The 16,390-nt window shown below is 44.4% G+C and overlaps 1 protein-coding gene across 2 annotated transcripts in view; it reads left to right on the top strand.

Annotated features, from left to right (window-relative positions):
- The window catches only part of Gtf3c4 (general transcription factor IIIC subunit 4), a 76,301-nt gene that overhangs the window by 21,257 nt on the left and 38,654 nt on the right, over window positions 1-16,390 (top strand). The window contains exons 3-5 of one of the 2 annotated variants that reach the window (XM_057754924.1): window positions 3,277-3,407; window positions 7,354-7,442; window positions 9,179-13,762. In XM_057754924.1, coding sequence (XP_057610907.1) covers window positions 3,277-3,407; window positions 7,354-7,442; window positions 9,179-9,243 — 285 coding nt within the window. In that variant the 3' untranslated portion in view covers window positions 9,244-13,762. Of the gene's footprint in view, window positions 1-3,276; window positions 3,408-7,353; window positions 7,443-9,178; window positions 13,763-16,390 lie in introns of those variants that run through there. The other variant, XM_057754923.1, reaches the window with a different exon arrangement.

Genomic DNA, 16,390 nt, shown 5'->3' with positions numbered 1-16,390 from the left:
GAGAATGTGACTGCTACAAACATAAGGAATTTGGTGGGATGTGCTCCTAAGTAAGGTGCCTGGTGCAGGTTATCATCCTGTGGGTTCTAGGGTTCTTGCAGAAAAGGAACTGTTTCCCTAGCCTCGCAGGGCTGTTCGGGAGAACACCATTAGAGCTGTGGAATCCTGAAGAGTTCCCCACCAAGGAACAGACTGTACACTGAAAGGATAAATCACAAGTCTTTTCCTTTCACTCTGGATATTGACACTCGCTGTCTGAAGTTTCATGGAAAAGGAGAAGTCTGGATAGCTTTGTCCCTGATAACTCATTCACAGTGCGTTTGTCCACCCCTGAAACTGCTGCAGGACAATTGCAGTGATCCTAAACACAGTACTGGTCATGTACATGACTTTTCTTTTTTAAAAGTCAACCTTTAAACCGTTTTCTATCTTCTAAATTGTGTGGAAGAGTATTCTGTTTTTCACTGTCATGGGACTGGTTAGAATTACTATAAATAATCTATGATATGCTAACGAAAGCATTATGAAAGGTAATAGCATTCATTCTTTAGTATTCTTATTTAGATGCCTGCTTGCAGAGCCAAGTCTAACATGATTATGTGTTTCTGGTTAAGCCAGTATGAAAAACAATGGAGATTATCTTGAGTTCTGATTAAATAATAACTTTTGTACTCTAAGAATCCAGATCTGCTTCATACAAAGACTTTTCAGCCTATAGTATTGATTTTACTGTAGTTTTAGATGTTCTGTGACTATTGGGCATGTGGCATGATATATTTCTCAACCTGTTTTTCATTCCCAAGTGCTCCATTCTCCCTCTCCAAGCTCCTGCCCATGACTTGTTTATAGTTAATACCACAGACATATTGTGTACTTGTTTTTATCTTGTAAGTATATCTGTACTTTATACATAAAGATTAATAATTTTATTTCCCCACTAAAAAAACAGATTTTACTTATTCCTAGAGAAGGATTATTCTAGAGAATACACAAATCAAATTAAACAGTTGGCTTCCATGATTGAAGCCCCAAAGAGTACATAGAAGCAGCTCTTCCTCGGGTAGCACTTGAGCCCAGCTCTGCTTTGCTATAGAGCACTGGGCCATCTTTACTTCTGCACCACTTAGTGGGATGTTAGGCTTACCTGGAAAAGAGGAGTGAGGGTGTCTGTCCTTGATGTGAAGAATTTTGAAAACCAAAATACAAGACCAAAGGTAATTTAAATTTGTAAATTAAGCCTGGTGTGGTGGCTTATGCTTCAATAGCAGGAGGCAGAGGATCTCTATGAGTTGGAGGCTAGCCTGATCTACATGAGTGCCAGAACTACATAGTAGGACCCCTGTCTCAAAAAAAAAAAAAAAAAAAAAAAAAACAGAAAACAAACAAATAAGCAAAACAAAAAACCACACACAGATGTGTAAGTTATATTCAGAAGAACTGATATGGCTACCTCAGATTAGCAATTAAGATATCCTTTGAGATTTGGTGTGACTTATTTAACCCAAAAAGTACAAAATATTGTAGACTACCAGAAGTAGTAAAGTATAAATACATCCAGACCTAGCAAAGACACAAGTTATTTGTAAAAGAAGGGGTTTGGGGGCTGGAGAGATGGCTCAGTGGTTAAGAGCATTGCCTGCTCTTCCAAAGGTCCTGAGTTCAATTCCAGCAACCAACATGGTGGCTCACAACCATCTGTAAAGAGGTCTGGCGCCCTCTTCTGGCCTTCAGGCATACACACAGACAGAATATTGTATAATAAATAAATAAATAAATATTTAAAAAAAAAAAAAAAAGAAGGGGTTTAAGGGTTGCTATATCCCATACCTCTACGGCAATGTGTGTGTGTTTTCCAACAAAATAAAAAATGTGTGTTTTTCAGATACTTGTGGGTTTTTTTTTTAAGAACAGATATATTTTAAAATATTTATTTATTATGTATATAATATTCTGTCTACGTGTATGCCTACAGGCCAGAAGAGGGCACCGGATCTCATTACAGATGGTTGTGAGCCACCATGTGATTACTGGGAATTGAACTCAGGACCTTTGAAGAACAGGCAATGCTCTTAAACCTCTGAGCCATCTCTCCAGCCCCGACAGGATTTCTCTGTAGCTTTGGAGACTTGTGGAACTAGCTCTTGTAGACCAGGCTGTCCTCAAACTTACAGAAATCTGTCTGCCTTGCCTTTTGAGTGCTAGGATTAAAGGTGTGCACTGCCCAGCCAGACAACTTTTTTAAAGAATGTAATTTTAAACCAGGTATGGGAGCACAAGCCTGTAATCTAATGCAACTACTCCAGAGACTGAGGTAGGATCAAATTCAAGATTGTCTGGATAGGGCTGGAGAGATGGCTCAGAGGTTAAGAGCATTTGCCTGCTCTTCCAAAGGTCCTGAGTTCAATTCCCAGCAACCACATGGTGACTCACAACCATCTGTAATGAGGTCTGGTGCCCACTTCTGGCCTGCAGGCTACACACAGAATATTGTATACATAATAAAAAAAAATTAAAAATAATAAAATAAATATTTAAAAAAAAGATTGTCTGGACAGCTTACTGAGAGCCTGTCATAGAATTAAGAACTGAAAGAGACAGGTGTGGAACTCATTGGTAGTGCTTATCTATGGTATGCAAGGTCCATGCATTCGGTACCAAGGCAACGACCACCAAAACAAAGGTACTCTCAGTAGTGCTAAGAAAAGCACCTCTCCAGCTGGGTCACTCAGGTTATCTATCAGTCCTCTTTGGATTTTATAAATCTGATAAAAGACTAAACATTTGTGGGCTGGAAAAGCACCTATTGCTCTTCTAGAGAACCTAGCCACTGTAGCTCCAGCTTCAAGGGATCTTCTGTGGACACCTCCTGCATACAAGTGACACACAAATGAACAAATTCGGTTTTTAAAAAGTTGTCTTATTTCTGCAAAATTCATAATAGTCCACATTTCTTGCTTAGGGAAATTATGATTTCCTTAAAGCACCATAAGTAAAAACTATAACTACTTCTAAAGCAATTAAAACAAAGCAAGAGAGCTTGATTTCAGAAATTTCTCCTTGAAGTTAGGGTTCACTCTAGAGGTCAGGGTCACTTTATTTATTTTACTTTGCTGTTGACATTGGTTGAAGGTGCAGATTTTGAACTCTTTGGACAACAGGTTAGCCTGTAGAGGTACGCCTCACCTGTCTCTGACACAATCCTGTATTGCCTGTGAGTACCCTTTGCTCCCAGAAACCTGTACCTACCCCTCACTGCCACCCATGGTGTCTTACCAGGTCCTGATTGGACATATCTCCAAGAAGATGAATAAGCAGACCTTCCCCGAGCACTGCAGTCTGTGTAAGGAGATCTTGCCATTCACGGATCGCAAGCAGGCAGTTTGTTCCAATGGGCACATCTGGCTCCGGTAAGCCCCCAAGACTGCTCCTGTCTCAGTTTTGTGTAACCATAATCACCATCCAGGGCTGATCTGCTTGATGGATGAACTGTCTGTGCTTGCTTGGTTGCTATTTGCCTTGCAGTCGGGGTTAGGGTCTTAGAGTTGTGTACTTTTTAGTTAGGTTTCATAATAAAAGGAGAGGGGCATATAACAGGCATGGGAGAGATGAGAGAGGCATCGGAAAGAATAATCAGAATATATTATATACATGTATGAAGTTGACAGACAGCAAAATCAATAAATTTTCGTAATGAAAGAATCCTTCCTTTTCCTGTCTCCTTAGCCTAGCCAAAGAGGTGACCTTGGTGGGCTCTCATTTCCTGTCACCCCCTTCTCCATGAGATACTCTATTACCTAGTTTTCCTGCAGTCTCTAACTTCATATCCAGATGTCCGTGGATCCTGCCTCATCTCCTCAGTGCCCATCCTAGGCCTATCCTTACGGTTGTCATCCACCATTCATCAAGCATTCTCTTATTTGGTTTGTGCCTGCGTCAGTTCAGACTTGCAAGTTAACTTCCTTGCCTACCTGGCATCCTTATTTAGATGTTGCCTTGGCACTTCACAAAGAATCCAACCCCCTCATCATTTCTGCCTCTAGAGCCCTGGCCCAGACACCATCCTTTTCGTGCATAGGATGGTAGCTATCTTTTACGTGCTGCTTCCATACTTGAACCCTCAGTTTGTTCTCTGCAGTTTTGGCCATGATATTCAATCTTTATCAGCTCTTGTCACATCAGTACTCAGTACTCTCCACTAGGACTAGGGATTTGGGTCCCTGATAGAGCATACCTCTAGGATTTATAAGGCAAAGCCAACAAAAGCTCTCCAGGAGCTGACCATTTCTGAATTGAAAAGCTAAAACTTTACATAATTTGCAGACTTTTCACAGCCTGTTCTTGCCTCTTCAAGCCCTCATCCTTGCTCTGAGCTCAGCTCCCAGATTTCTCCATCCAGGAGAACAGGCCACCTTGCTTAGGTCCATATGGCACCCCTCCCACCTGAGGATGTCTGCAGGGACACAGTAGAGTCCTAATGCTTCTCAGCTGAGGCTTCTCGCTTCAGCTCTTTTTCTCCCTCCCTTCCTCCTTTCCGCTCCTTGCTCCCTGACACACACACTCCCGTCTAGTTCCTATGTATCCCTATGCTTTGCTGTTTTTCACCTTATAACCACATTTCATTCATTCTTTTTTTAATAAGGATGGGGTCTCACTGTAGCCCAAGTTGACCTTGAACTCGAGCTCTGCCTCCTGAGTGCTGGGATCAAACACCTGCATCACCACAGGAGGCTCTTTTAGATCTTTGCCTAGTTACCCTTCCTTTGAACTAGGCAGTTCTCTGAGCACAAAGAAGACTAAAGTAGTGTTTGCTAATGCTCAGCAGAAATGTTAGATTCATTTAACTACAACAGGACTATGATACACATACATTTATCCATTCATTCATTCATTTTCTTTCTTGTTTTGTTGTGTGTGTTTTATTGACAGATCTCACTGTGTTCTGAGGCTGGTCTCAAACTTAATGATCCTCCTGCCTCAACCTCCCAGGCATGTGCCACTGTGCCCAAGATTTGTTTCCTTTTTTTTTTTTTTTAATTATTTATTTAGCTTTTCAAGATAGGGTTTCTCTGTGTAGCTCTGACTGTCCTAGAACTTACTCTGTAAGCTATGCTGCCATTGACCTTAGAGATCCGCCTGTGTCTGTTTTCCAAGTGCTGGGATTAAAGGTGTGTGCCACCATCGCCCAACCAGAGTTCCATTCATAATGGAAGTAGAGCTGGAGCCTTCAAGCATGTGGGTGCTCTATGATACCTTCTCTTATTGACATGCTTTTTTCCTCGTTTGACTGTTAGGAAATCTTTTTCCTTGGGAGGGAAAGAGTAGTTAAAATCTAATATTGGGGGCTGGAGAGATGGCTCAGAGGTTAAGAGCACTGGCTGATCTTCCGGAGGTCCTGAGTTCAATTCCCCAGCAACCACATGGTGTATACTCATGTATACACATGGATCTCAGGGTCCACACAAGTCTTTTATCAGTCACTCTGACTCTAGTACTCACAGAGGCCCTAAGAGACAACCCAGCCACATCCTCCCTGACTTCTATCCCAGTTTTTGGGCTCACAGATGGGTGTGACCTAGAGTCACTGAACTGGCAGCCATTTGTATACAGTATACTCACAACCATCTGTAATGAGATCTGGTGCCCTCTTCTGGCCTGCAGGCATACAAGGAGACTGAACACTGTGTGCATAATAAATAAATAAATCTTTAAAAATATCTAATATTGGATAAATTTTAGGCTTGTAATCAAACTCACATCTGTTGAGCACTGTCAGCATGCCAGACGAATTGGGACAGATGCACATCCCTTAAGTGACCATATCCTCACAGTGACCACACACAGGAAGTCCCATGAGGATCTCCATTTTGTAGATAGGATGTTATTGGGGAGCGGGGATAGTAAGAAGAACTTACCTGAAGTTAGTGAGCTCAGAGTCCACACTGTAACACTGCCTGCTCATGCCTCCCACATTTGTGGTTTCAAGGAAGTTGTTTTCCATTTTTCGGATTAAGGTTAGCTCCAAAATAAATACATTGGTATAATTTCCCTCTGGTGAACTCTTTTTTTTTTTTTTTTTTTTTGCTGTATACCTAAGTCCCAAGGTCAACTTTAGAGTCCCTTCCCCTGACCTTCTGTTTTCTACTCCTTAGTTGTTTACTGAAAACTGCTACCTCACCATGGGCAGTGGTGGTGCACTCCTTTGAGCCCAGCACTTGAGAGGTAGAGCTAGAGGCAGGCAAATCTCTGTGAGTTCAAGGCCAGCTTGTTCTACAAGAGCTAGTTCCAGGACAACTAGGACTTTAACAGAGAGAAAGCTCGTTTCGGAAAAAAAAAGAAAGAAAAGAAAAGAAAAAACTGCTACCTTCATTTCCTCCAGATCCCTTTTACACTCTTCCATCTTATACCCTTCCTACCCTTTTGCCTTCTGGTAGGTGCTCAGTGAATGCTCATTGAACAGAAGTGAATTGAACCCTCGGGGGGTTTACTAGTTTGTTAGTTTCTTTTCTTTTTAATGCCATTAATTTCATCTAATGCATTAAAGAGGTACGTATGTGTTGTGTGTGACGGATGTGCCAGACAAGAACATCGAGTGTGCTCTATCACACTCCACTTTATTCTTTTGACACAAAGTCTCTTTTGGAACTAGACCTCACATTTTTCTGCCAGGCTGGCAACCAGTAAGCCCCAGTGATTCTCCTGTCTCTGTCCTACTCTGTACTAGGCTACAGATGCAAGTGGGAACACAACTGGCTTATTACTTTGGTGCTGGAATCTGAACTCAGACTGACCTCATACTTACATAGCAAGCACTCTTACCCTGACAGCCATCTTTCCAGCTCCAGTACCTCAAGGTACCTCTGGACCAGTGGTTCTCAACCTTCCTAATGCTGTGAACCTTTAGTACAGTTCCTCATGTTGTGGTGACCCCAACCATAAAATTATTTTCATTGCTACTTCATAACTTCCAATTTTCTACTGTTGTGAATTGTAATGTAAATATGTTTTTCAGTGATCTTAGGTGACTGCTGTGAAAGGGCTGTTCAACATAAAACTGCTGGCCTGAGGGCTCTTAAAAATGGTCCATATACTTTATCTTAAAACCTAATGAGTGGCTTTGCATATGCTATGTGAGTGTTTACATATCAAGAATGCAGTTAGGGAGAACCAGACTGAACTCTTTCCTAGAACTTCTGTGACTTCCTGCATGGAGACCTTGGTCACTTCAGAGCACAGAGGCAGCAGAGAGGGAAGCATTGCCCTGATAACTATGGGAGTTTCCCTCAGCACCTGCTGCTTTCTGGTGCAGTTGGGCCCACGGAGCATCGTCTGACTTGACTCTTCTCTGTCTTTCAGGTGCTTTCTAACCTACCAGTCCTGCCAGAGCTTGATTTACCGACGGTGTTTGCTTCATGACAGCATTGCCCGGCACCCTACTCCAGAAGGTAGGTGCTGGCTTAGCCTTGGGTGGGATGGAGTCAGGTTCCACATCACATAAATGTCCTGCTCCTCTCTGCAGTTACTATAAAGCCAGAACCAGTTAACAGATGGTCCCAGAACTCACAATGCATGTGTGTGCTGTATGTCAGCTGATGGTGGAATAGGGAGCTGTTGTTGGTCTTCAGTCCAGTGGGAGGGCCTGACTCAAGGGAGTGTGTAGGGTTATATTTGGGTAGCCATTCTGCAGATGATGCTCTTACACAAACTGTTGTTGCTGCTGGTGCAGTATTGCTCTTTTAGAAGCCATCGAGGACTAGTTCCTGGTTGATCTGTGTGCTCTTTCACATATTTCTGTTTCTGAGAGTGCTAGCTAGAAAATAAGATCTAAGAGCTGGGCGGTGATGGCGCACACCTTTAATCCCAGCACTGGGGAAGCAGAGGCAGGTGGATCTCTGTGAGTTCAAGGCCAGCCTGGTCTATGAGTTCCAGGACAGCCAGGGCTACACAGAGAAACCCTGTCTTTGGGGGAAAAAGGAAAGAAAGATAGGTGCAAACAAGAGATCAGGTGTCTGCTAGTCACAGAGTGCCAGTTAGTGTGAGCTTCACTAGCCCTACGCTCCAACCAAAGGAACCAGTAAGACAGGCTTGCAGAGTCAAACATGCTTTGATGAACAGAAAACAAGAGTACCTAAAACTCAATTCGTACTTATTTTTGCTAATTCTCTCAAGGTTGCATGTTGGCAGCTTGGATTTCTTTTCTTTTTTTTTAAATTAATTTATTTATTATGTATATAGTGTTTGGGGCACCAGATCTCATTATAGATGGGTGTGAGTCATCATGTGGTTGCCGGGAACTCAGGGCCTCTGGAACAGCAGTCAGTTCTCTTAACCTCTGAGCCATCATCTCTCCAGCCCAGCAGCTTAGATTCCATATCTGCTTTTAGTTGAGCAAAATTCTCCATCTGAGTCTGTACCTTGCTCCTAGTTTAAAACATTTGGAAAGTTCTTAAGCAGTTACTACAGTTGACTTGATGTTTCGGCAAGGTGGGAGTTTAAAACCAAGAGTCCTGACCCTTGACTCTGGGCTCTGAGTAGAACTGGAGTAGAGCAGAGTTTCACAGGCCAGCAGTGGTCTGTTGTCACTACTTGTCTACTTTTCTGCTCTGGTAGCATTTCTGAAAAGTTGGTATTACTGGTCCTTTATAAAAGCATACTATTCATAATTTACAAACTGGGCATAATAACTTGTAGCTATAATCCCAGCACCAGGGAGGCTAGGGCGGGAGGATCGAGTGAGTGGTGAAGGTTAGCCTGGACTATGTAGTTAAGACCCTGTCTCAAAAACAAAAAATAACATGTGAATATAGTCCTTGGTTAACTTGAACATTTGTGGCTTTTTTTTGTTGTTGTTAAGGAATATATTTGGTTGGTTGGTTTTTTTTGAGACCATATCTCTCTATATGTACTCCTGGCTGTCCTGGAACTTGTTATGTAGACCAGACTGGACCTCAGATTCATAAACATTGCCCTGAGTGCGGGATTAAAGGCGTGTACCATCGTGCCTTGCACAGGCGGCTTCCTGTAGAGCTCCCTCATTGCCCTGACCTTCATCTCATCCCAGGTCCAGTTTTGGGAGTCACACATTGATCCTTGAGCCTCCTAGCCATACAGTACAGTATATGCACATCAATCCTGTCCCTTTTCTGAGGCTGACCCTTGTCCTGCTGGCTTTCCTTTGCAGATCCTGACTGGATTAAGAGGTTGCTACAGAGCCCTTGCCCTTTCTGTGATTCTCCTGTCTTCTGAGTGTTTGTGAGGAGGATAGAGGAACATGAACGTGGGTGTAGAAAGTGCCCTGGAGCCTGAGGAGCAGGTGTGCTGGAGGACCTGGTGCGGGGCAGTGGAGAGACACTCTTCTGACTGGAAGCAGGGAGGTCTTCCTTGAGCTCATTTCGCCAGCACAAACACTATCTTCAGGAACTGAAGTCATCTTTTAAATGACCAAATGTAGAGAGTTTGAGTCATTTTGAGGTGAACATTAGCCACCCTCAGCTCCTCATCCAATGAAGACAACTTACTTTTCAAGTGTCTTGCCTAAAGCAGTTGAGCAGAAGCCTTCTGCTCCTTGAGACATAATGGGCTCTACCAGAGAATCTGAGGAACTCGCTGTGACTTAGATTTTGCTTTGGTCTGGAACTGCCTGTGGCTCCAAAGGACTCAGATTGGTTGGTACGTGATACTCCCTGTGCCAATACATCTTAAAGTGTCTAAAGCTGTGTGTGGCTGGTGTTTGCTCAGCAGACTCATTTGTTCATTGACTTGTTTCCATACACATGGAGTACATTTTCCTAAAACTATATTTTTGAAGCCAAGAAATAAAATCAATCTTGATGTATCAAATGATCAGGTGACTATTAGAAGTTAATAATTGTCATTTATTTTTATCTCCTGTGTCATCAGATTTCCTGACCCAGCTCCTTAGTATGTCAGAAGAGATTGACCCCTTTCCTAATCACAGCCCCACATTATCCCCAACTGTGTAACCTAGATATCCGTACATAGAGGGGAAGTATTTTCTTCTTTTAGTATTAAATTGAAGCTTCAGTATTTTTAACATTGACTGAGTCAGATGTCTTACTGAGTATCTGGGGAGAAAGGTGGCCTACAGATTTCTGGAGAGAGGTGCAACATGGAGTTGGAGGTCCTGGAGCTCTGCTGCAAGCACATGCAGCTCAAGTGGACAAACCTAGGAATTTCTCTCCTGCCAAAGGGCCTTAATGTTTGAAATACAGGTATTTTTCTGTGGGCGTACAGAGGAGACACGCACACTTGTTTGACTGCTAGTTCTTCACCAGACCTGAATGCATTCTGGAACCATAGTCTTTGGTTTTTTTAAAGTACGTTTCCTGGGATTGGTGCTAATGAACTGGATTTAGTACACACATTCTGAAATTTTACATGTTTTTGGAAAGTAGGGTGGAAAGTATACAACATGAAATGCTTTGCTCCTTCATGATCCTTTCTTGCTTTTATTTTAACATACTTTCCTGCTTTGATTTTATATCCGTAGTGAAAGACGTTCTGTCCTCACTTCAGAAATACTGTCTTGGTACTTGGGTACCATAGTGAGAGATGAGACCACATGCCATCCTGCCATACTTCCCACCTCAAAAAAATAGCTCCACACTGGGGACAGACCCTAAGACCAGCATCTATCCAGACCAGAGGGGCAGCAAAGAAAGAGCCCTGATTGACCCAATTCAGACTATACATGGCTGTAGCACAGCCTATAACTGTCACTCTTCATGGAAACATGGCAGGAGTGGAGATACTGATAATTGTCTCCACTCTGTCAACCACGCATGCCGAGTTTTCTCTCTCTTGCTCTTTGGGATCAAACTCCCTAGGTGTTTTCACAGGGAAATTTGGTTATTAACCATTTAAAACTGGGAGTGATACCAGGGTCTTGTAGTTGCCTCTTCCATCTTGAACTTGCCTGTGCTACGAGGTGGAGTTGAGGTAGCTGTTTTAGCATGGGAAGATGAGTAGCCATAGAATTGCTGCCCTGCATTTAGAAGGCTGAATTAACTGTTTAAAGCAGTTGCTCAGTTTTGAGAAATTTTAACAGTTAGGGGTAATGAAATTTCTAAGGTCTGTGCTTGTGTCCAGAAAGATGGCAACTGGAACACAAGCTCAGTAAGAGACTTAGCCCAGCAGCATTCTTACCACAGCCAAGTGTCTCCACAGCTAGTAGGGATGCTTCCCTCCCCTCCAGTGCCCTCCCAACTCCCACCACACACCAATGTTAATCTTCAGAGCAGGGTGAACAAGAGAATTTGGGATTGATGGCAGCCTCCTACATAGGGCACTTCTGAATTCTTCTCTAAGGGTTAGTATAGAGGACCCTGGAGGGTTGATGGAGGGGCCTTGGGAGACTGGGAGCGACACCAGAGTCTGGTAGTTGCCTCTTCCAGCTTGAACTTGCCTGTGCTATGTGGTGTTGAGGGAGCTTTCAGTTGCAGCCATGGTAGCTGTTTGAGCGTGGGAGGAATACTAGCCATCGATTGCTGCCATGCATTTATAAGGCTGAAGCCGGCTCTACAGAGACCACACAAGCTGCTACACTGCTATGTATCAGGTCTTCTCTGCCTGGGCTTATTTGTTTCTGTCATTGTAGGTATGAAATGGGTAGCTTGTTCTAGTTGGTGTTCATGCCGAAGTCCTGATATGTTCACCCCTAGACTTGAAACTGTCTTTACCTACTACTAGATCTGCCAGAAGCTGTCGTGAGCACCATCGAAGTCTGTGGTCAGATGTAGCACGTTCCTGCTTGTCCCTCTAGGCTCTAGCAAGTTTTTAAGAACATCTGTGTAAGCTGGGCGGTGGTGGCGCACGCCTTTAATCCCAGCACTCGGGAGGCAGAGGCAGGTGTATCTCTGAGTTCGAGGACAGCCTGGTCTACAAGAGCTAGTTCTAGGACAGGCTCCAAAGCCACAGAGAAACCCTGTCTCGAAAAACCAAAAAAAAAAAAAAAGAACATCTGTGTAGAAGGCTAGACCTAGCAACAAGCTTAGCAAGTTAATTGGATTGGGAAAGTTTTATTTCTGTTGGTTTTATTTTGTTTTTGAGACAGGGTCTCACTATGCAATAGTCCTGGCTGTCCTGGAACTTCCTTTGTAGACTAGGCTGGCCTTGAACTCAAACATATGCCTGCCCCTGCCTCTTATATTGGGAAAGTTTAATCATTTGCTTTGCTATATTAGTATCAGATAAGGTGCAGATGGTAGAATACGGCCTGGTCTGGGAGCCCTGCACCCCTGGCAACAGCTAAATGGCCTGGGTTTCTTGAGTGGCTGCAGTTCCTGAAATGGACTAGATTTGGGTTCTGGTCCTCCCCTTCTTGCTTTACCTTCCTCAAGAGGTGGCATTAGGCTGCTTTTTAGGGCCAGAAAAATGTATAATGATAAAATTTCTAAAGGCTAAGCCATGTTGTAATTCTTCCTAGAAGAAACAATGGGGAATGTCTAATCAAGGAGCTGACTTTGAGCACTTTGGTACCACAGTGTTGCTGTCTATTCTGAGCAGAACGGAGTGCACTCCAAGTCAGCATGGACACCCCCCCCCCCCCAACAGTCAATCAGAGATAAGAGCTCTTTCACTTTAGACTTCAGGAGTCACAGGCAGGCTTTGGCAGCCACTCGTGGTATGTTCTGGTAGAGAGCAGCCTTGCCTTCCCCTTGGGTTGTCTGGCTTTAGTTACTGTGGAGCATCAGTGCCCCCACACACTTTAGACAGTGCCTCACACTCTCTGTTACTAGACCCTCAACTGCTCTCTCTTGAAGCTGACGAGTTCTTGAAGTTAAATCTGCTTTGTGTCTGCCAGTCAAAAATGGAACTACACTTAAGGTAGCCTTGCTTCTAGCTGCCTACAGACATGGCATCTCTGCCCGAGTAGCAGGCAGAAATCACTGTTCATGGGTTTTATTCCTCAAAGTCATGTTTATGTTGAGGGAAGAGACGCTGATGCAGTCATGAGTTTAGTTAGAGCCAGATGTTCACCAGCAAGGCCTAACTATTCCTTCATGGGAATTGAGCTGAGCAGAGGAGGAGGAGGATGCATCCCAATCACTCTGTAGGCTCTCAAGCAGATTCGAGGTTCTGGGTTGAGCAGATCACACCTCAGAGTTCTGGATCTCCTGTTTGTTTTTAAGATTAAAAGTTCCTTATCTCAAGGCTGAGGGTGTAGCTCAGTAGATGGAGCACTCAGGAGGCCTCAAGTTCCATCCTCAGCACTGGGGGAGAGGAAGGGCTGTTTACTGTTTACATCACTGTCATGAAATTCTGTTGTTTTCATAAAGAAAAATACTCTAAAGTAGATTGGGTGAGTCAGCATGATGGCACACACCTATGTTCTAAGCACTCAGGAAGCTGAGGCAGGAGGATCAAGTTGAAGACCCGCCAGAGCTGTATGAAAAGAACCTGCCTCAGAAAACCAACCCTGGCCAGATTGTGCAGCAGAAGAGGTGGTGGTCAGGGCGTTGCGACGTTTTCAGCCCAGGTCTACATTCGGCTGGCGGGATAGGTGAGTGCCCGTGTTCTCACTGCCTCTCCGTATGGTACTAATATAAAACCAAGTGTCCATGAACTGTTTCCCAAGCCTTCATTTCACTTTTGTATTGATATGACGTGTGTGAGCATCACACTTGTTCAAACAGATGTCTGTTGTGCTTAGGTTGTACCCTCTGTTTACCCGATGCTTGTACTAAAGTTTGTGCTTGGCTTTGGATTGTATGTTTACACCTGACTGTTTTTAATAAAGAGAAAATTTTACGGTTATGCAAAGAGCATTTTTTTAAAATTCTTACTATCTAAGCAGTTGTAACTTTCAAGGTTTCAGCTAAAGACTAAGAATGATAACATGTTGCTTGGAATAACTGCCAACCCAGACAAGCCCGCTACTTGTTCCCCCGGTGTGTGTAGTGGTGCTATTAGCCTGTATGCTCCCCCAGGGCCGGAACTGTCTCAGCTACTGGAGCTGAAGAGCTGGTGAGTGGGGCTCCCCCTCCTTCACTGTCCCTCATGGTCAGCTCCACAGGGCCACTAAGACAGGAGAAGGCAGGGTTCTTCCCTGGCTCTGAGGTTTACAAGACCATGCTACCTCTTATCCCTGTTTCTGATTTCATATCTAAGGTAAAGACCACAGTGCCCAGGAAAAGTCTGACACTGGGAAGATAGGGAAAGGTGGAAATTTGGGGATGCTCATTGTCAGTATCCAGCCCCACTTTTAATCTGGGAGGCTCATGTGCGTATCCAGTCCTTCTGGCGACCCTGGTATGTCCTGCCAGGTAGCTGGCGGGCCACTTATGCCGCAAATGAAAGCCCTCTTAGAGTGCTCTGCTTTGGGACCCTGAAAGCCCTAACGGTGCTCGTATGTAAGGTCAACGTGCTGTGGAGTGCTGCGCATCTCAGCAGCGGTGCAGTCAGAAACAACCTCATACTGAGTTCTGTATGCAGAGCCACACTAGTCTCTCAGCCACTCTGTTACTTAAATGACAGGTATTTGTATATTGTGTGCCTGTTTTCTGGAGTTCACATGAAATCCAGTCACCTCTGTCAGGGACTTGGTGTCCATTCAGCCCTTTAAAGGTTCTATCCTAGGGGCTGGAGAGATGGCTCAGTGGTTGAGAGCACTAGGTGCTCTTCCAGAGGACCCGGGTTCAGTTCCCAGCACCCACATGGCAGCTCACAACTGTCTGTAACTCCAGTTCCAGGGGATCTGACACCTTCACACCAACACACATAAAGTTAATTTTTTTTTTTAAAGGTTGCTATCCTAGGCTGCTTTCTGTTGCTGCAATAAACACCATGACCAAAGCAACCTGGAGAGGAAAGGGTGTGTTTTAGCTTTCAGGTACAGGTCATCAAAGGAAGCAAGCAGAAACCCACTGCTTACTGGCTTGTTCAGCTGTGTTTCCTTCAGCCCAGGCTCCCCAGCCCACGGTGGTCTGGACCCTCCTACAGCAATTAGCCATCAAGAACGTGCTTGACAGACATAGCTATTAAACCAATCCGACGGAAGCAACTTTTTTTTATTTCTTTTGTTTTTCTGAGACAAGGGTTTCTCTGTGAAGCCTTAGCTGTCTTGAAACTTGCCCTATGGGTCAAACTGGTCTCAAACTCAAAGATTCCCCTGCCTCTGCTTTCCAAGTGCTGGGGTTAAAGGTGTGCACTACCACCACCTGGCAGAAACAACTTTTCAATTGAGATGCCTTCTTCCCAGATGTGTCAAGTTGACAACCATGATTAGCCACCACAAAAGCTTATTCCAGGAGAAACTTCAGGGTTGTAAGGGAAGTGAATTCATTTACCAATAGGTTAAAGCATCAATGCTTTTTTAAGAAGGTGTGGTGCTGAGAGGATTGAGCCACTCAGAGACTCACACATGCCTGGCCAGCAACGCCAAGCTGTAACATCCCATGCCCCAGATCCCAGGTTTTTAATAAATTACTATGTGCATATGATTGGAGAGAGGGATGTAGAACCCAAAGGATAACTTTGTGGAATTGGTTCTCTCCTACCTTTTTGTGAGTTCTAGGTGTTGAATCTCACTCAGGTTGTCTGGGAGCCTGTGTGTGACAAGGGCTTTTATCCACTTAACCCATCTTGCTGGCCTAGACCCCTGACTGGTAACAATGCCAGTTAAATAGTACTTGTCCAGGAAAAATGATACTGGGAACACGCTCTCGGTGAAGCACCAAGTAGTGGATGTGCCAGCTGGCCCCTTGTGCTTGGTTAGCCCCATCATTAGCAGTAGACTTACCTGGAGGACTCCTGTGGGTTTAGGGGGAGCCTGACAGCCAGTACACATTCTTTGATAGCCATCCATCTGCTTATCTAGCCTCTGATTTTACAACTGCCCACCAATAAGCTCAGACCCCATGTCCATGTTCTCTGAAGCCTCTGCTTGTGTGCCCGGCCTGCTGGTCTGTGCAGCTGCTTGGAATGTCCATTATTCCTGCTGGGAGTATCAGCCTCCACACAGCTGTCTAAGCCTCTCAGGAGAGGAGTTTTGGCTGGTTCCCTCAGGGATACAGCAGGCTGTAGTCCACTGCACTGGAATCTCCTCAGAGCAGAACTCAATTAACCTTCAAAAGGGAGGAAGTGAGTCCTTCCATGGGCGGACAGTGATCTTCCCTGCCTGGCTTTCTGCTTGGATTCCCTTCCACATTAACTGTCCACATCCTAACCATCTGCATCCAAGTGTGAGCCAAGTAGGGAGCAAAGGCTTAACCAAAGCCATTGACACCATCAGTAGCCTTAGAAGAGGACTGGGATGTCCTCACTAGGCAGTGGCAGGTCCCCAAAAAAACCTGTGTACATCCTGGAGCTGCAGGCACAGCCAAGGCTTTCCAGACCCATCAGACCTGGTGAGTGAGGGTGCTGAGATCCAGCT

Source organism: Chionomys nivalis, chromosome 22, assembly GCF_950005125.1.
Source record: "Chionomys nivalis chromosome 22, mChiNiv1.1, whole genome shotgun sequence".
NCBI lineage: Eukaryota > Metazoa > Chordata > Mammalia > Rodentia > Cricetidae > Chionomys > Chionomys nivalis.
Note: the sequence above shows the minus strand (reverse complement) of the source record. Positions and strands in the feature narration are given on the sequence as shown.